Source organism: Tyto alba, unplaced genomic scaffold (assembly GCF_018691265.1).
Source record: "Tyto alba isolate M040663 unplaced genomic scaffold, T.alba_DEE_v4.0 Super-Scaffold_9, whole genome shotgun sequence".
NCBI classification, from domain to species: domain Eukaryota; kingdom Metazoa; phylum Chordata; class Aves; order Strigiformes; family Tytonidae; genus Tyto; species Tyto alba.
In genome coordinates, this window is record NW_024881330.1 from 10,795,447 (window position 1) to 10,816,503 (window position 21,057).

Sequence of the window (21,057 nt, forward strand, 5' to 3'; positions counted from 1 at the left end):
CTTGTTGCTGTCCTAGTTGAATTAATCCATGCTCATCATCTTCGATTTCTCTCCTTTTCTCGGAGAGGCTGTTCACTGAACTGCTACCATTGGGTCAGTTGCATCTTCTGCTTGAATTTGTTTCATATCTACTGTCTCACTGTAGTGCCAAACGGTTTATTGTGCTTCTCTATTTGTTAAACTCACTCCCAGAAAAAAAAAAAAAAAAAAAAAAGAAAAACATATATTGGCAAACTTTTGGGAGGGATGAAGGTCTGAATGAAAATACTTATATTGTAAAACTGAGTCCCTGACTCCCTACTCATTTTAGGAAGTGGTAGGGATTCAGTTAAACAATCTTTTCTGCAGTGGCTGTATGCTCTTTTGTAAACTTGTCTTCAAAATACTTCAACCATATAAGCATGCCCCTACTCTGACATTCAGAAGTAATGTTATCCACTATTTAAACCATATGTGTGACCCTGTAAACTCGTAGGAGACTGGTTAATAGCAAAACAAAGGCAAAACCTACATAAAGGCGTTTACTTGATGTATTGAAAATATTTTGATGGAGGGAGGGGATGGTGCAGCTGAAGAGCGGAATCATGGCAGTAACTGTAGGTGGAGTTAGAGCTCTGTAGGCAGTTAACACAGTTCACTACTATGCATTTGCTTCTTGCTTGTTCACATTGGAATTGAAATATGTAATACGCTGTTCTGAGATTGAGGCTTGTTTTTTTTTTTTAAATCTGAATTTAGAGACTCAGTCACTATTAGGTGGCTTGTACTTTTGTCTTTTTATTGCCTCTGTTGAAAATACTTGTTTTAAGAATGCCTTTGTATTTCAGCTTTTGCCAGATTATGAATGTCCTCCTTGTTGGGGAGTAGACTAAGTGGCTTATTCAGTTGTGTGTTACAGAACATGCTTGTGAGATAGGGAAAAATAATTTCTCTGCTTTTTGATGTTGCATGTTTACACAGCGTTGGTGCATGTGTGACATTTGAAGAGTTCGCTAAGCTATGGAACAGAAAGCTCTGGAAAAGCTGCCTCTTTGAAGAAACACATTTTGATGGATTAGTTTTTAAGATAAGAGTCTAAATGGGACACTGTAATTTAAAATTTCCTTAAATAATGGACGTTTCTCACAGGCTCAGAAATCTGATCTGACTTTCCAGAGAACTAAGTTCAAATGCTTGGAAAGGAGGACTTGCATTTTCTTGATCTTCAATGAGAAAGTTGGATGTGCAAAGAAGCAAGTTTACACCTAGTGATGAAGTTCTGTGTGCAGAATCCACTGTGATCAGTTGCATTACACTTAGGTCACTTTTCTAAAAATCTAGATTTTTTAACTGTTTGGTCATTCTGCAGAAGTTGTTGGAACAAAGACTGAGTCATTTTCAGCAATCTGGGATTATTTCCTCTTTCCATCTCTAGCTTTTGTTGATTCTGTGATTTTGATTCTGTGATTCTGAGCTTTTGTTGATTACTGCTGAGTCTTGTGGATCTTGAAAAAAAAAAAATTGTCTGCTGTTCATAGTTTGTTTTTCCTTTACACACCAGTTGCATTTTTCATATGGATCTCAAGAAATCTGTCAGCACAGGTTCTGAAAATTTGTTTTTTTCCAGGCAGTTTGTTTTGACTTTACATTGCTTCAGTTTTCTTGATTCCTAATAAATTAGTGATTCTTATCATCATTCTACCTCCCTCCAAGTAAAGATCAGTCTTCAGTAAAAATAAAAATCAGAAAAAAAAAGAATAAGGGCATACACTGATAGATTGGCATAGTTACACTAATTGGAAACTTGATTTTTAGATCTTATGCTTGCATCCAAATTTCAGACTGTTACTCTTAAATAATATGAGATTTTTGGATAGTGTCTTAGGTTTGTCTTGCATTAGTATTCCAGTGAACTCCTAGTGTTTCAGGGCAATGGTTCTTAAGTATATTTTCAGCCTCTGTAAAGCGTGGGAGGGTGCTAGAAAAGGCTGCCTTGTTATGAAATGCACTTTTCATAGTCTTACTGAATATACTGATTTCTAAAACTTTATGGTAATATTTGAAACGGTTTCATTAATTTGTCTGACCTTGAGAAATCTAACGACTATTTAATTTTTTTTCTACTTTTCATTTCTTTTAGCTGGGATGTGACAGCAAGCATAAGAAGAACCGTTGAAAGTTGATTATCTCCTGTTTTTGGAAAAGTCTAACTTGCATTTAACTCATTACTTCACGTGATTTGATGGGGAAAAAATACTTATTGGCCACAGATGACTACTACTAAGAGGCTTTCTGAAATTTGTTTTGGATTATAACAAGATAGTAAAAAATGATGCTTATGGTGACACCAGTTCCATTTGAGGTTGCTTTTGTTGGCTGTGGGTTGCTGTAGTTATGCAAAACAATTGTTCAGTCATCATACGTAACATTCTTTAAATGTATTAAAGCTGAAAAAGAGCCAGTAACTCAGATCTTTGTTTTTGTCAAAGCTATAACTCTTCACTTTTTCAACAATCACTCCTCCCTGAGAAGAAGGGGAGTGGAAATGCTGTAAAGTGCATGTTTTCTACTTCCCACCAAAAGGTGATAAATCCAGTGTGCAAAACCCAGCGGGAGCCCTGCTTCAGTGAGCCCCAGGAGTGTACTTAAAATAGGAAATGGTTATTGGAACTAAATTATTTTGCCATTTTTATTTTTAGGTTTGCTGGCATGGGTAATCTCATTAAGGTGCTAACCAGGGACATAGACCACAATGCAGCACATTTTTTCTTGGATTTTGAAAGTAAGTCTCTCAGCCCTTCACAGCTGGTGCATTTAAAATGGTAACAGTAGGGTTGCTTATACCTGCTGCAGTGAAGGCTAGGGGACTCGGTTGCAAATCTGCAATTTGGAAGAGTTGCATGTGTTTTTTTCCATTCCTCTTTTTTTTTCATTTTTCTATTTTTTCTCCTTCTAGTATTAGCCAAGCCACCATCATGCTACTATGTAAATTTTCTTTCCTTGTGCTTAGTCATTTTGAGTCTCTGTGGTCAGTGATGTCCATCCATCTGCCTGCAAATCAAGTAATCATAAAGCAACAGATTCTGTCAGTATGCCATTGTAATCTGTGCTGAGCAGTTGTTCACTGTAATACGATTTTGTACAAGAGTGAGTACTAAACCATTCCTGATCTTGGTTTGGCCATTCATGGTGCAATTAATGTGCATTTTTTACATCCAAAAGTCTGAAGTGGAATTGTCTGAGCTTCACAGATGTTTTAGGCACCTTGTGTAAATGATCTGTGGCATACCTGTGTTTTCATTTTCTGCACACTGAAATGGTATATCTTGATGCATTTTTCTGTAATGGCTTTCCGACACAATTGTAAGGGCTGACAAAATTAGAGCTCTTTCCCTCTGTTGTCCCATCATGGAAAAATCTGTAGCATGGCTACCATGTCAGTGCTTGCAAATATGGTACTTGGCCTTCAACATGGTGCTCCTGCTCAGGACACTGGTGCTAGGGTGTACTGGGACAGAATTAGTCACTGGCAAGGCCTTCGGTTGGACTTTTGCCCCTTCCGCAGAGGGGTGGCTGTGAAGATGTTGGTGATGTAGTCACTTCTTACAGGAAAGCTGTATTGCATCTCTGGGATCACCAGCTGTGCGTCCTCGAGGTGGGGACCTCCCTCCACCCATCAGGGCTGCAGCCTGAAGGATGGGTTCATGCCCGATGGAACTCTCTGGTCTTCTTTCCCCCACCACTTCAATCAACTATATTTGAGCTGTTCCTTCTAATAAAAAGAAAATTTTTCTTTTCTCTCATTCTTGTCTTGGCAGGTACCTTAACATGGGGAACCTTCTAAAAGTTTTGACATGCACAGACCTTGAGCAGGGGCCAAATTTTTTCCTTGATTTTGAAAGTGAGAAGATGATTTTATATATCTATTACTCTTTGCCTGCAGTAGACTGCATTTGTCATGTACTAAATGTATATTTTCACTTTGCCATCCTTCTAACAGCTTTGCATGCCTGAGCTATGGATAATTGTTGAGCAAACTTTTGTAGAAAGCAATAATCTGTTTTAAAATAACCTCAATTTCTAAAATGTAAAATCAGGAGGACTTTCAAATTATATTCTACTGTTGGAATCTGATACGGTTCTTGTTTTAAACCAAAATTTTGTCTGCTTTTAATGAAAACTTAAAAAGGAATTTGAATTATTTGAAGACTTACTGGAATTGCAAGGATACATGCACCTTAAATGAAAAAAATTTTGTCTGCTTTTAATGAAAACTTAAAAAGGAATTTGAATTATTTGAAGACTTACTGGAATTGCAAGGATACATGCACCTTAAATGAAGGACTGAATATGAAACCTGATTCTCTTTTCTTCCAGTGTGCCACTGAATAATGCTGCATGTACAGATTGGCTCATAACAGCTATTCATAGCTCTCCAACATCATCATGTTAAAGGTGTGTATGTGAACCTTATTTGATTTGGCATTGAAATTTGACAGTTAACCTCCTCCCTCCTTAAAAGGGGGGCTCAGAGAGTGTAGAGACGTATAGCTTGTCTGATCAATGCCAAGTGTTCTGGAAGGTTCACATACTGTTAGTATTTCTGCTTTTAGTTTTTGTTGCATGCTATAATATAGCCTAAGAATGGCAGGTAAGTGTTGGCTGCTGCTATGCATGTTTAATTACTTTCTTTTGGGATATGCCTTTGCTTTACCCAGCTGTACCTCAGCAAGCATAAAATTAAAAAAAAAAAAAAAAATGTTCAAGTGCATTTTGACCATGTAATAAAATACAATGGAATAACGTAACAGAAAATTGATGAAGTATTGTGCTATGGATAACTTGAGATTCACTGTATTTTCTTTTCTTCCCTCAAATTATTTTTCAGTTGTGTGAAACAGTAGCAATTGGTTATATTAGTTCTGTATATGAAAGTGAATGCTTGGAGAAATGTTTTTGCTTTAATGACATTTAAAGTTTTAACTTCTTGAAATCCTTATCATGTACTGTTGATTTTATCAGTTGTCTCTTCTGAATATATTATTATTGAAAGATGTTAGCCAAAAAAATTATTCATAAAGGGAAGATAATCAAGGGCTGTGGTGAAAAATCAGAAAACAAAACTGTTGTTTTAAACCACTTCAAATCTTGCAAATTATCAGAATAGGTATAATTTACTAAAGTAGGGAGAACTGATACGGGAGAATATTGGAGTTGTGAACCTCCCACTTAATCTGTAAATACTGGCCATTTAATTGGACTAAATTAAATTCAAGTTAGCTGCATACAAGAGGCATGATTCTACAATCAATTGTAATAAAAAATGATATTTTACAAAAAAAATACTGATTCAGTAGCTATCAATTTTGCTTTAAAGTGCATGTTTTGAGCATGAACAAGATTTGGCATGAGAGTAAGCAGGTTGCTGACATGAAATGTTTACATACACAGTCAAATTAAGTGGCTTATATTATGGCTGAATTGTTAGACTGTTCTTTATTCATTTTGGACCCTGTCCTGCGTTTATTTCTGCTGCTATACTGTGTGTCCATGCTTCTTGCTACTCTGTTTCAGATAGCTTGCCTTGACAGGATCTTGGCTTTGACACAGTTAAGATCTTTCTTCAAGACTTGGCACTTAATCTTGTGATACTTACTGTTGTGTTTTTATGTGAAAGAGTGAGTAAGCTCTGTATTAAAAACAAATTTTCCAATTCTGTTACGCCTGGCCCAATAATATACAGTTTGAAGTCTTTTGTTCTTAAATCCATATATATTTTTAGAGTGAGCAGGCTAGTTAAATATTTTTTGCACAGTACCATAAAGAGCTAAAAATCTAATGTTCATAAAGCCTTACAGAGATATAAACTCCAAATTTAGAAAGGTTTTAGACTGGCTTCTAAGGTTTTGATGGTTTTTTTTTTTTTTTTTTCAGATATTTATCTTGGAGCTAGAATCCACTGTTTTTTGTGACTATCAGAATACATACAAAAAAATGTTCTGACCAGTGATATAATGGGCTGTTGGCTTTTCCTTAACACTGGTTAAGCTTATGTTTTCTGTGGTCATTCACCTTACCTACTTGAAACAAATGGTTGTCTTAAGTATTCTACTAAAGTCTCTGCAGTGCCACTTTAACATGAGCAGAGGAAAACACACAGCTTTGAAAGGAGAATATTGTTAATGTAAAATAGCCACCTACAATGTGGGAAACTTACAGCTCAACGTTTACTTTGGTGTCATTACTGTCACAGTGCAAATGCTTTCCAAATATACAGGTTTGAATAGTAGCTAAAATACAGAGTACTTTTGGTTGCAGATGGTGATCTCAAGCTAGCACTGAAAGTATTCTGCCTGGCCTCCAAAGGACTTGGCTAGGTTTCAGAGGAACCGCAAAGATATCATTCTCCATAGATGATGATGATAGAGATGAATAAATTATTTCATCTCCAGCAGTCTGGGATTTTTCTCTTCCTTGCTTGTGAGTTTTGTCCCAGCCAGTTTCAGATGACTTGATGTGTTCTTCCCTGGGAAAAATCTCAGTTTAAATAGTGTTTGCTGTGCAGTATAAACTTTTAACCCCAAATTTCTCTCCCTACTAGTTCTGTAGGCTAGCCAAATATTTTTTTTTTAAATAGTCCCTAAATGTGTGTGTTCCCTGCATGCAATATGTTGTCATACTTCCATAGCATTTAGTTCACGTAACAGCATTTGTATATTGTTTCAAGTCTACTCTTTTGTCTTTAATATGTTATCGTGTGAGCTTTATGAACTCTGAATGTATACTGCATCTAGTGCAGTAGGTTCTGATTAAATTTAAAATTAATTTAAAGATGAACTCCCCATTTACTTGAGGAACCTCAGCCTTCCTTTTCTTACTATTGGATTAAAAATGTAAAAGTTGCTTTGAATACCCAGGGTCAGCTCCTTTAGCAACAATATCAAACCACAGAATGTTTCAGTGAGCTGTGCTGTGCTTACTGCTACTTGTTCTTTCTATGGAAAATGTTGCTGGGTAAAGGCAAAGCCTTGTCATAAAGTTGTAGCAGGAACTTACATCCATGAAAAGGCAAGAGGGAAATTGTACGCCTCCTCCATCCTGCTGTTTTCTTAGTTGTCAAGACTAAGTTCAGAAGTACAGCTCCCTTCCCTGCTCTGTGTGCTCCACATTGAGGAAAACGAGTTCCACAATTAGCGATTCTCAAATGAAAGTCCCATACCTTCTGTCCTTAGGCACATACTGGTATGTGGGAGTGCTACCTCCATCTATTCAAGATTACAGCAGTGCTTAGGAAGAGGAACCTCTCCCTCTTTCTCCACCTCTGATGACCTTTTAGAATACACTGCCCTAACCAGCACTGAGAAGCAAATAAACCAATTGCTCTGAGCCAGCCAGCACCAGGACTTGAAAATTTTCTATATTGTGCCTTTAAATCTATCCTAGTATCATCCTAAATGTATTGTGAAGTGAATAGAAAATAATTTAGATTTATTTTTTAAATTTGAGTTCTTTTCTAGGTGTCTAAAAATTACTGATGGGAGAGGAATTTAGTTGAAATGTATCAGGTTTACAGGTTTCTTCTGTTGGAGAGGACTGGGTGCACCAAAATGAAATACATGCCTAAAGAAATAATCCAGTGCCTAATGGTTTTTAAAACTTACATATTTAGGAGTTTATTATAATAAAAAAATCAAGAAAAAAAAAAAGAAGACCCACCACCTCAACAAATTAAGTATAAACCATTGGGTTAGGTTTCCTGCAGCATTTTAGGGAAGTGAAATACAGTAGTTGGCTGATTACATCCTAAGTGAAACACTCTAACAGAGATGTTCAAGGTGTTGACTTGCATAGCCAGCTGTTCAGTGAAGACCACTTAATTTGTATCTGGAAGATGATTTTCATTTCTAAACTTCCAAGGTCATAGTACTACATCTGTTCTGGTTGTTGGTAGGTTTCGAAATGAGTTCTCATGGGCCCCTCTGCTGTGCCCACCCTCCACGTTGGAAAAGGAACTCTCCTTACTAGGGAGGGTAAAGAGAAAATGGCATAAAAAATTAAATAGGCGAGAGACATACTCAGTGTGAGATGATCCAAGTGGCAAGTCTTGATTGCATTATTTAACAACACAATCTGGAATGCTAGAGCTTCACGTTTTAGTCTGTATTTCACTATAGCATTTCATGTTTGTGCATGAACTGCTGCCAATCAACTGGTGCTTACCTGTCTGCTCTTTTCCCTCATTTTTTTGTCTTCATTTCTTACAGCAGTCTTCAGCAGCTTTCAAAATTATAAATGTGACCTCTGTGATGATCTGAAAAGCACTGGCCACTTTTACTCGATGCCTAATCAGTGTGGTGCTCTTATACTGTTTTTTTTTTTTTTTTTAAAGGGAGTGACCAGCTTTTTTTTTTACCCATGCTAATTCTTGATGGTTCTCAAAATATCACAGTTAAACTGTTGCAAGGTCTATATATAGGTATATTTGCTAATAATGCCCACTCTCTATGTATTAAACCATAAAAATAAGAAGTATTATGAAAAAATAAAGCAAAATCCAGACAGGCAATGCATGTGAAACTTATTTTCTCCTAATACAAACTTTGTTTTCTAATGTTTTTTTTTTTTTTCTAGCGTGTAACACTAGGATACTGGTTTGTGTTTTGTTTTGGTTTTTTTTTTTTCTTTTTTAATGTAAGTCTGTGCCTAACTTCCATCACTGTTAGTGAGAGTTATACATCTGGATCATGGAAAAACCACTTTTTAAAAGACACTTTCCATACTCTTTAAACTGCACAAAATCATGAGGATATATTGTTCATTGATAGCTTTTGTTTGTCCCTATTAAAAAAAAAATAAATGAAAAAATCTACTGTTAATACCCTGACTCTTGACATTGGAAATACTGGATTAAAATATCGTACTTGTAAGATATTTTGCTCATGTAGCAGAGAAGGTAGGGGTTTTTTAAGAGCTTCAGTAGCAGCTTCAGTAACTAAATAGATTTTAGGTTTGGGTTTTTTTAATATCAATCTAGAAGGCACTAACTTTATAGCTTCCATCAGAATTTTAAAAGAAAAATTGATCTCATATCATGTAAACAAGGTCTGAGATATTTGTACTAGGTGATTATTTTTAAAGGTTAAAGCCTTTTGTTCGTTCTTCTCAAAACATACTTCTTATGGAATCACATTTCTTCAAACTTATATGTGTAGCTTTTTGAAATTATGGTCAGATACTTTTGGAAAGTCTTCAGCTAATTGTAGAAAAAGTGGGAGACAACATATATCCTTAAAGAGTGGGAAGGGAAAAAAGCCCCACAAGTTTACAATAGATCTTTTTGTTCTGAGCTCTGATTTTGCAATTAGTGCAATAAAGAATATGTTTTGAGAATTAAATATAAGTAAAAGATACAGCTCCTTTCCCAACCAGTAAAAGGGGAGGCAAATGATACCATGTTTCTAGATAACAATAGATATTAACACCTCCTGCAATACCAGGAGTGAGTTTGTCTTTTGAGTTCATGCCTAAGTCTCTTCTATTGAGCTTGTGCTGCACCCCAAGGTAAGATTGATAGGATAGACATAAAGACAACTTGTCAGGATATGTTCTCCTAACTCAATTTTAAATAAGTCAGGAAAGAGAGATTCCAAGTGGATTTTTAGGATGCCAAGCAAAGCTAAAAGACTACTAAAATGAATACAATTGCTCTTTTGGAGTTCCTCATACGTTGTAGTGGCTCATCAGAGAATGACAATTCTTGGTGAGTTGCTGCATGAAGAATTTGTCCCGTAGGTGATGGTGTGCCTACTGAATTCCATATTGTTGTTAAATATACATATATATTTTTAATATGTTCTACTGTTTAGATGCCCAACCTACAGAATCTGAAAAGGAAATTTATAATCAGGTGAATGTAGTGTTAAAGGATGCAGAAGGGATACTGGAAGACTTGCAGTCATATAGAGGAGCTGGCCATGAAATAAGAGAGGTGAGCTTCAGCGTTAATATTGTGCACAACCTGTGGTTGTTCATTGTCTGATCCTAACCAAATACTGCTGGATTTTAACTTTGCTTCCAGGAGCTGTTGGCAGAGCATGTTGTCTATTAAAATTGCTGTCTTTAATTTCTGCTCTGGAATGTTCCTTTTTAACAGTGAAACAGATGTTGCTTGTTTCAATACTATTAATGCACATATATAATAGCAAATGATGCTTCTCAACTTTTTATGAAATTGTTGCTATCGATTTCTCTTTATATTCCCACATAAGATCTTCTTGAGTTGGTGGTGAATTTAGAAAGAGCGTGGCGTGACTACAATGCAATATTGAGTGGTGTCAACATGGTTTTTGTACGATAATTGGAGAAGTCTGATGTGTGATAATCCTAACACAAAAGGCATCTCATTTTTAATCCCTTTTAATTGGCTTTTATTTACAAAAATAGATGTTAGGAACAGAAGCAAAATTTCTGTACAGCATGTCATTCCATTTTTCCTTTACCTTTAAGGAAGGGTGGAATAAATACTCTTTCAGCCCCTTTCCCTTCATTAGATGCAGCAATGGGAGCTGCTTTGCTTCTAAAGTGAGGAGTTACTCACTGTAACATACTCTTAAGAAATACTGTTAGATAGGAGGAGTCTCTACTGGCTCCAGATGAATTTGAGGTACTCCATAGCTATTCAACTTTAGTTAAAGTACCATGGGTTTTTCTCTCTGTTGAATTCATAAGGTAGGTTTAAGAAGGGTAACTGTCACACAAAACCCTCAGGAGAGGAGGTAGCTTACTTGTTCTTCAAGGATGGAACATGTTCAAGGAGAGGCGGTAAGATCAGATAGGAATGTGTGTCTTGACAAGAAAGCCTGCAGCTCCCATGGAGAAAGAAGAGAGACACTCCTGAGAAGAGGTAGACATCGCAGAAAATAAATTTTCTTGGGAACAGAGGGATGTGCTGCAACTCACAGCCCAGGGTTGACTGAAACAGATTTTGGAATCAAGGACTTGACCATGAAGATGCAGCGGGAGGGTTTACGAGCATTTTTGTTTCTGTTTTCTTAGTAATTTTCAGTTGCTAAGTAGTTTTTTTCTTAAAAACCTGGAGAGGTTGACTCTAAGGCTTTATCTGTCTGGAAAGCTTACTGTAAAGACAGGGTCTATACATACATACCTCAGAGTTCTGGTATACACCATGTCTTGGTGGTGCTTTATGTTGTTGATTATGCTTAAATGTTCCTACTGTAATATTTAGCCTGAATTTCACAGCAAATTTGTTAGATTTTTTTTTTTTCCACAAATTCAGAAATTGATGATAGATACCAACATTAGGATGAGACTTTGATCACTAAACTTTTTTACTTGTAGGTACCCCAATGAAATAGTTTATTTTAATTAACTAGGTCTTGTTATGTAAATTTTCTTACTTAGGTAGCTTTATTTTTTAAAATTTCTTTACACTCTCCAAGTTGTTTTCCTATTCAGGATACTTATTTTCAACACAAGTATTTAGGGGTTTTTGCAGCAGACATGAGGCAGTACAGGCTTGTCTCTCAAGTGGAAACTTCTCAGTAGGTAGAATTTTTAATTACTGGTTCTTCAAAGTTACCCTGCACAGATTTTTTTTTTTTTTTTTTTTTTTTCAGCAGTATATCAGTTAATCTAAGCATACCTTTTTCCTCTTTTTTTTTTTCTAATTTAAGGCAATACAGCATCCCAATGATGAGAAACTGCAAGAGAAGGCATGGGGTGCAGTTGTTCCACTAGTAGGCAAACTAAAGAAATTCTATGAATTTTCTCAGAGACTAGGTAAGTGGCATGGTATTAACTTGGGGTTTTTTGTCTTTAATTAGTACATTTGGCATATTCAGATGTGATCACATATAAGTCAAACCCCTGTTAGCAGATAAAAGCTCATATTGTATAGATTCTTTTCGTATACAGTATTGGATCTTATTTATGTCTGTCTACTACCTTCTTGAATGTGTAAGTAAACTTGCTTCAGTGGTTATCTGAGAGAAGAGAGAGAATGGGAGCATACTTGTCATTCTCTTTCTCCACCCCTTTAGTAACTCTGAAAAGCACTGACCAGCTGATTATTTTCAAAATTATTAGACTAATTCATCATGAATGAAATCTGCTAATGTTTCTGATACTAAGAGTATGTAAAAGTGACTGTATTATTCTCCCACCAAACACCAGAAATAATTTGGTCTGTGGAAATACCTGCTATTGGTTCATGCAGGTGCAATACTTAAGATGGTGCTTCATGCCTCTTACAAAACTGGCTTGACTGATGTTGTGTCTAAGCTGATAAAACCGATTAGACATGATTTGTTTTTTCACAAACTATCTTTAGTTGCCTCAATTTTAGACAGAGTTATTAGCATAGCTCATGAAAAAATTAGCTCAAATAGAAGCTTTTTGCAGGCAAGTTCTGCTTTGTTAAAGAGATGAGGTATTTCTCTCAAGATGATCAGGAAGTTGGATCATAAACTTATCTTAAAAACAAATAAAACATAGCTTCTGCTGATAGGTATGCAACTCTTGAATTCTGTGTTATCTTAAAGGCTGCAGTCTGTTAACACAGGTTATTGAAATATGGTTTACACAAATGTTGCAGACAAAGTTTGAATAAAACTGTTCAAGAAGTTTTTTTGTGTCAGTGCTGATTAGACCTAGTCTTTACATCAGTTTGTAAGTAAGTACAGTAACAGTGGCACATGAGAGCAATTCATTAAGCCCCTTTAGCATTAATTACCATGTGTTTTGGCAGATGTGTATTTTAAGTCTAGCATACAGAATACCAGTCAATAGAGATACGAGAAGCAGGTGCAATTGTATATTGGAAAATATTCTCCTTTCATTTAAGAGGCAGGATTGCGAGGTCTGTTGGGAGCCCTGACAAGCACTCCATATTCACCAACGCAGCACCTGGAGCGAGAGCAGGCTCTTGCTAAGCAGTTTGCAGAAATTCTTCACTTTACACTCCGATTTGATGAGCTCAAGGTAAGAACTTGTTGTAATTTTTGTGAGCGCAAAGGCTAGCAAAAAGAAAGCAAGTCTATTTACTGAAGCAGTCTGGGGTTTCTATTCTACAACAGAGCACGCAGTAGATACTCAGATATCTACTATGCTCAGCTTGTTCGCGTGACCTAGGGTTAAACTGGAAAACAGATGAAATGTCACATTAGCTTTAGGTACTTGTCATATTTCAGTTCATATTAGTCATGTTTCTTCATCTGAGTTTGGCATATCTCTTGGAATAATACTACTGCTGCTTTTAGTAAGAGCGCACCCATAGTCCAGCTATATTCTTGCTGATGTGCAGAGATCTAAGCTGAAGTGATATTAATTTGCTGGTCTGGAGTCAAACTAGCAAAGCCATTTTTTTCCAACCTACTAATTTCAAACTCCTGCTTAGGAGACTACTCCTTGTTTTTGTTAGATATTGTCCAGGAAAATCTGAGAGTTTAATTAGAAAGCTTTATGTTCTACATACCAATTCCCAGCATGTCACAGACCTTTTTAGTTTAGAAGGCTAAATATTTTCTTGTTCTCGGTATTATATTTAATGAAAGTTTGTCCTTATATTTTTATTGAGTTTTTTACAACTCTTCTGCTTTTGTATCTATACAGATGACAAATCCTGCTATACAGAATGACTTCAGCTACTATAGAAGAACTCTGAGCCGTATGAGGATTAACAATGTCCCAGTAGGTAACCTTTGGATGAGATGAAATGTAATCTTATACTACCACCTATCTTTGTCACGTACAGAACAACTAAATTATCTTTTTCTTCTGTTTTATAGGCAGAGGGAGAAAATGAAGTAAATAATGAGTTGGCAAACAGAATGTCTTTATTTTACGCTGAAGCGACGCCAATGTTGAAAACCTTAAGTGATGCTACAACGAAGTTTGTGTCAGAGGTAAGAGTATACATTTATGGCTTGGATAAGCACTGCATGGCCAGAAATCATTTTAGAACACAAAACTCTTCTACCAGTCTTAATCTGTTATCTAGAAATCAAACATGATTTTTGGAGCCTCGAGAAACTTTAAGTATCCTTCCCAGGTGCAGTAGAGGTTAGAGGAAGTTCAGCTAGCCACCTTGTGGATGTGTTGCAAAAAGTTAATGGAGAGCATTACAACTTTGGTAGCGGGAGCTTTCCTCAGGGAGGGAGAGATACGTTGCCTGCATTTTGGTGGTGGTTTAGAGCAGAAGCTTCAGAAAATAAAAAGGGAAACAGCTCGATTGAATTTAATTGAAATGTAGCTTCCTTTTGTCCTTCCCAAGACGCTTGTTTCGCTGTGTGAAGTCAAGTATACTTAGATTATTGCAGAAGAGGGGAAGAACCTGAACTGGAAAAGTATTCCAATATTTTGACACATCCCTATTTATCCTTAACTACCTAAATAAATATTAGTGGTAAAATCCAGTCACTACAAGTATTGTGCTTGTCTTCTGATAACTTTGATGATTTTTGTGTTGCTTGCAGAGAATGCACACTATTTCTTCATACAAAATAATTGTACTTTACATGATTAATACAAAGATACATTTGTCTTTTAATATTTTTTTCCTGTGTTCTGCTTTACACTTGAAATGCCTTGAGAAAAATTATATTACATTTGAGATACTTGTCTGCAACAATTCTAAGTCTTGCAGTTGCAGCAGGTGCATGTATTTGCCTATAGAAATTCCTGCCTTTAAAGAGCAGGTTAGATGATTCCTTTAAAACATCCCAAAAGTCAACAGTATCAGTCATGTATTTCTTCAATTACAAACAAGCATGCAAAACCCATATGGTAGGCTTTGCTCTTTAAGTTGCAAATCTATATTGTAACTTTTTAAAACCAGTGTGAGACTACCTGACTTACCATAGTTGTGCTGATGTTTTAATTCCTCCATCTTGTCACGCCAATAGATCACTGATTTGGTTTAGGTTTTGTAGTATAATATTTCACAATAATTGAACTGGAAACTATTTATTTTCTGCAGAATAAAAATTTACCAATAGAGAATACTACAGATTGCTTAAGCACCATGGCTAGTGTGTGCAGAGTCATGCTGGAAACCCCGTGAGTATAAACAGTGCTTGTATTGTGTCTGAATCATCTCTGCATTTAAGACATAACTTGTGGTGTATAAGGTCAGAGAAATATAATTGAGGTAATTAGGAGCTACAGTGTTTTTTCATTTTACTTACTTAGTTGTTTACCTTGACATAAAACTAACTTGTCTCATTTGGCTAGCTATGCAAATCATGTGGTCTACTTCTCTGAACATATTAATAATTAAAAATAGAATGGCTGTGAAAGCTAGACAACCTCTTGGCACTCCTTACAAATGGTTTCCTCATGTATAATTCAGGAAAATATACTATTTGAGCATGATTGCCTAGGGCCTCCTGAAACAGGGGTTGAGCAATGTGTTGGATGGTACCTCCTTGCAAGTTGGCTTGGGTGGTGGCTGTAACAGAATTACAGCACCCCTGTCTGGGGAATTATGAGATGACTTTTAGGCATGAAGGCAATCTGTTGTGTCTACTGTAAATTTGAGAGGCACTGGGACTATGAACAAAAAGGTTTTCGTTTGTTTTGTATTTCTTCTGAGTTCTACTTTTCCATTGGTAAAATTAGACAGGCATGAGGAATGTCTTATTTAAATACGTTTCTGTCCAAATACCACAGTACATTTGTTTTGGACCACATTAAGAGCTCCAAACATTTATATTGTTACCCTTTTTAGGAATGGTTTGTCCCATTCATGTAGTTAAATGTTGTTCATTAAACTTACTTTTTTTTTTTTTGCCTTATCTTTTTCCTGAGTCAGAAGTTTAGGTTGCCATGTATATTAAAGTGTGGCAGGGGAAAAGGGTAGGAAGCATTGAAAGCAAAGTTAGTATGTATTCTTTTAATATCTTTTTTTTTTTTCCTGAAGAAAAAAATATACACATATCTGAAAAGGTGTAGCAGCAGGGTGCTATTTTAGGTTGGAGAATCATTGTTAATATCCAGGTAACTCTTTCTAAGCAGTGGTCTGGCTTGTAGGCAGGTTATTGAAAGGAAAAAGGAAAATTCTGAAAACTTTGTGGGGTTGATGGGTTTTGGAGTTTTTGTTTGTTTTCCCCTTTGAGGATTTATAGTAGGATTTTTCTCTTTACATACTAGTAATGCCCCAAATAAGATTACTCTTATCTTTTGTTTGGTAGATAATAATATGTGTTTTTTAAATTACAGTGAATATAGAAGCAGGTTTACAAATGAGGAAACAGTATCATTCTGTCTGAGGGTAATGGTGGGTGTCATCATACTCTATGACCACGTGCATCCGGTGGGCGCTTTTGCCAAAACTTCAAAAATTGATGTAAGTTTATTGCTACTAAATAATCTTTTGAGTATCTAAATTGTTTGTAGACTCCTTTTCTGTCCTCCAGATTCTAGTAGCAGGTGTACACTTCAGACTGATGTTAATGGGATAGCGATAGCTGTTAGCAAACCGTATGTGTAAGTAGTGAGAAATACAAACTAGGCCTTCAGACACATAAATGTTGTTGTTAGGTCATGAAAAATCTGTTTTGATGGAATTCAGGTAGTGTCTTGAAATAGCTGTAAACAGTGGTTGTGTTGAAAGACCCAGATCAGGGTGACTGGAAATAATGGCACCTAGCTTGTTCCTCGCTGTCTGATAAGAAGCTAGGTTCACCATCCACCAGTCTTCAAGTCTTGAACTTTCTGCTGTTGTTTGATAGTAAGTCTACAGAATACATGCTGTTACTGTATGCTGCTTTGTGGTTGTTCCAGATGGACTATTGTCCCATTGTATTATCTACAGAATTTGTCATTATTTCACTGGCTGTATGCAATCATTCTTAATGAGCTTATGATAAACAAAGATCTTTGTTTACAGTTCCTTTTTTTTAAGGTCAGTAAAGCAGAATTTGATATCAAAGTTCCATTGTCTAAAGATATGCAGATTTTTAAGTAGCTAAGGCATTGTGTCATAGAAAATTGTAATATTGAAAGCTTACTTGCTTTCTACTATCAAGAAAATGTCACTGCAATTTTTACTTTTTTTCCTCTCTGACAAACTATTCAGTAAAATACTTCTTTAAAGCAATTCTGTAAACTTAGAAGGTATTAACATGAAAAAAACTGTATATTTTTTTTAACTCCTAGATGAAAGGATGCATCAAAGTTCTTAAAGACCAGCCTCCTAACAGTGTAGAAGGCCTTCTAAATGCTCTCAGGTACTCTTATTATTTTATTTGAAATATTTTCATGTGGATTTTCATAAACTGTCCAGGACACATCCTTCAGCAGCAAAGTATTCAGTCAGTGTTACAGGTAAAAGGTGAATGTGGTTATTGCAGGCTCCTTTTCCAACGTGCCTTGAGACAGGTATGGCTGAGGTAGCTGCTGTGTTTTAAAAGCTAGGTCATAAACTTGCAGTTGTTCATTCTAAGATAACTTTTTGCGTACTTCAACTGCACACAGGTTAAGAGCAAGTCTGCAGAGGTAAGCGTGACAGAGTAGATGTTGTACCTGAAATTAAAACTGATGACAAAGTCATACTAAAAGCTACCTATAGGTTAACTGTGTTCACATCTACTGACTGAACCACCAAGGAAGCAAATGAGCAGCCGCAGCATGTGCACTGTGACTTGTGCTGGCTTACCAAAGAAATGGCTGGGTTAGTTTGCATTGGCCATATCCTCAGCTGTGTGTGGTTTGACCATGGCTTAATGATTTTATTTATTATTGGTAGAATATAGGTGTAGTTTCATGTGACTTATGTTTTGCAGATAGCTTCAGACATGTAAAGCAGTTTTTTGGTATGTAACTAGAAATCGTTCCTCTTTCACAAAGTATTTATAGGGAGGCATTTAAGGCAAGAGTCTCAATGTTTTTGCTATATAATAGACAAGACAAGAAGTTGCCACATTAATTGAAAAGGTAAAGAAAAATTAATAATTCTGTATAGAAACCTTAAAAAACGTTAATTAGGGTCATGAAGCTGTAACTGTAGTCAGTAATGTATTCTTCATTTGGGTGTCCAGCATCAGAGCAGTGGCAAGTAGTGCCAAAATGTGATAGGCAGATGAAGGCTTCACTCTTGTCCCTCTTGAAAAAGCATCATATTACTTGGGTAACAGTTAACTGTAAGTGGGTATTGTTATGCATGCATTCACTTTGAAATGTGGAAGCTTTAGTTAGTCTTGCCTGAAAGTATGCAGTTGTACTTTGCTTTTCTTATCTGTAGTGAAGTTCCTTTGATTTCATTTGCGCTTTTTTCTGTGTTAAGATGTGGTAAGAAGTGAAATAATCTGGTATTATAAGTGGTTTCACTTGCAAAGTTTATACATATTATTAGCTACAGGAAAAAAAAAAATCTGGACTCAATTTGAGTCTTCATGTGAGTATTTTGATGCCTAAATCATTTTGTTATTCATCTCTGAACCTCCTGTATGTGATCAGTCTTTGAGAAGGTGATCAGTAAAAGCACAAGCTTTCAAAGGGAAAATGCTATATTAGCATTTATTTTCTGACTAATTTATTGTGATTGCAGCTGCAAATGAACACCGATCTTTACTGGTACCCCATTTTCCCCATCATGGTTGACACTATTAAAATTCATGGAAAGTGGAGTTCAGGTTCTCACTGTTTTGTGTTATTTTATGGTTAGTGTGAATTCAGTCTGTGCTGTCATGCTGACCTTTCACCACACCAACCCATTTCATGCATGCATACTTTAACAGCCCTGGTTTCATACATTGAATTACTTGTTTGGGTAGGATCTTTAAATCTTTTTAAAGTCCAATTTGGAATTGTTGGGAAGAGACACGGAGGTGCGGTGCTCTGTGTGTGTGATGAAAGCAGCTTCTAGATGATGTCATGAGAAATTAAGACTAAATCTAAGTCTTTCATTCTGGAGGAGTGTTAGAAGTTGTTCTGTTTTCTCAAGGGATAGATAATGTGTCTTAAAGGCAAATGGAAAGTGGTATGGATTTTGGAGGGAGATCAGCGGTTCATAATTTGAAATTCATATAAGTATTATAATCTTGTTTAGCATTTTCACATGGGCAGAATACCAAGTACAATAACTTTTCAGGGTTTTAGAAAACCTTAGGCCTCTTGTTTGTGGAAAGTATAAATTTCCAAAAAGTACTGAAATCTATTTATATTAGTTTCTAAAACAAAAAGTCATTGTATATTCAAGTGAACAACTAAAATATCACTGCAGTTGTGGATAACAACAAAAATGCTAATTTAACATACTAAATTTAAATTACAGAATAAGTTTTTACTTGCTTTTAGATTACAGTTAGGGAAGGAAGATCAGGGAAGTAAATCATACAAGGAACTTAGTATTGAGGATATACAGTACTTCATTTTAAAATAAGAGATGATTAATTTTTTGTAGTGATTTAAACATGTGCTGATGTCCTAGAGAATTTTGAAGGGGAAAGGGGATGGAATAAATATATGTGTATACTCTATAGTTTTAGCAGCACAGTTATTTGATTAAACAGGAAATTAGGTTGAAAAGCAATGAAATCCATTCTCATTGAGGGATCTTAGAAAGGTTTGATCACTGGAAGTTTTGAAGAAAAGTTTCTGAAGCTGTTTTATTTGAAGATGTTTCCTATAGACAGAGACTTGGACTTCCTCTTACTGGTAATGGCCTATCACAAGTGGTAATGTGAGTTTACTATGAAATGGCCTATAAATGCAAAAGCCAGCTGAGGCTTATTTTTAACTCCCTTTGGTGCAAGGCTGTTGGGTTATAGTTCTGACTGATAACAACATTTTCTGATCAGAATGTCTGATTTGTGTATTTGGTAACTGTGGGCTGGGTGTTGATTAGTGGCTGAGGGTTTTACTCTGCTATGGTCAGGATGAACCATAAACGAAGAAATTACATATTTGTTAAGCCAAACTAAAATACACTCTTCTCAACTTGATTTCTATTTCTGTGTTTAGGTACACAACAAAGCATTTGAATGATGAGACTACCTCCAAGCAAATTAAATCCATGTTGCAATAACAATTACCTGGAATTCGCACCTGCTGTAGACAGACAGTATTCTGCAATGACTGAGATGCACAGATTTTTTTTTTTAGTGATTGCAACTACTATCTCGTTCATTCTTGCTTTTTATTTTCTCTCTTCCTGTTTACCCTTTTTTTTAATCACTTTCTTGTTCTTAAGTAAGCTCAGACTTCTTTTCTGTGCCAAATCAATGAAAATTATTAATTCTGGAAAGTATTTCTACTTTTCAGAATAGCCATCCTAAGTGGCAGCTAATTATGCGTTGCATTTGGATTTCTCTGTACTGGGGAAAGATTTGTGACTTGAACTAAATATTTTTAAACTTGTGGTTTTTTTCTTTTTTTGAAAAACTAATATTTAATATTGCTTCTTCTGCATGGCGAGACTGCCTACTTCTGCTATTTAAAAATCCCTTGATGACTTCATTTTCTATTGCAGCTTATTTTCATGTGCAACCATGAGGAAACTAAAAGCAGATTTGTTTAAATTAACTGTGTTTGTACAAAATGGTACCCAACACAAAGGTTTTTTTAAATGAGTAAAAACTGTTTTGTTTAAAAGTTACGTTTGCATTTTGACTCATTTTTGTAAGGATGTATGTTGTATGTTTAACCTTTAATAACTAACGTTAAACTGTGGTGTGTGCGTAGCAAAATTACGTATGCATGTTCATGTCAAATGATTGGCTGTGGATAAGATAATAAAATCAGCTTTCATTTTTCTAAGTGTGGTTTGATTTACCAGTATTTTGAGTGGGATGTCTTCGTGCTCTTTGGATTTTTACAAAAAAAATAAATTTATAAATTTTATATAGTGAAAACTCTGCTGTTTCATTACCAGTAACTAGCCTAATCCACTGATTTAAGCTTAGCGTGTTTCAGGCTTCTCGCTCTCCACTCTGTGCTGCTTCCCTGTCCCCAGAAATATTATCTGTACAGCGCCTGGGGAGGAGAAATTAATTCAATCCATGTAGATCCCAGTGGATGTTGCTGAAAAAAACAGCATCTTGGTTGCATCCATGTTGATGT

General features: G+C 35.8%; 1 protein-coding gene across 5 annotated transcripts in view; it reads left to right on the plus strand.

Annotated features, from left to right (window-relative positions):
• CYRIB (CYFIP related Rac1 interactor B) overlaps positions 1 to 20,754 on the plus strand; it is a 51,829-nt gene extending 31,075 nt beyond the window's left edge. For 2 of the 5 annotated variants that reach the window (XM_033005726.2, XM_042785811.1), the window contains 10 exons: positions 3,798 to 3,880; positions 9,846 to 9,967; positions 11,673 to 11,778; positions 12,842 to 12,978; positions 13,609 to 13,686; positions 13,785 to 13,901; positions 14,975 to 15,054; positions 16,216 to 16,342; positions 17,155 to 17,225; positions 19,960 to 20,754. In XM_033005726.2, the coding sequence (XP_032861617.1) occupies positions 3,808 to 3,880; positions 9,846 to 9,967; positions 11,673 to 11,778; positions 12,842 to 12,978; positions 13,609 to 13,686; positions 13,785 to 13,901; positions 14,975 to 15,054; positions 16,216 to 16,342; positions 17,155 to 17,225; positions 19,960 to 20,023 (975 nt within the window). In that variant the 5' untranslated portion in view covers positions 3,798 to 3,807 and the 3' untranslated portion in view covers positions 20,024 to 20,754. Of the gene's footprint in view, positions 1 to 2,673; positions 2,762 to 3,797; positions 3,881 to 9,845; positions 9,968 to 11,672; positions 11,779 to 12,841; positions 12,979 to 13,608; positions 13,687 to 13,784; positions 13,902 to 14,974; positions 15,055 to 16,215; positions 16,343 to 17,154; positions 17,226 to 19,959 lie in introns of those variants that run through there. The other 3 variants (XM_042785810.1, XM_042785812.1, XM_033005727.2) reach the window with 2 other exon arrangements.
• Positions 20,755 to 21,057: the final 303 nt, after the last annotated feature.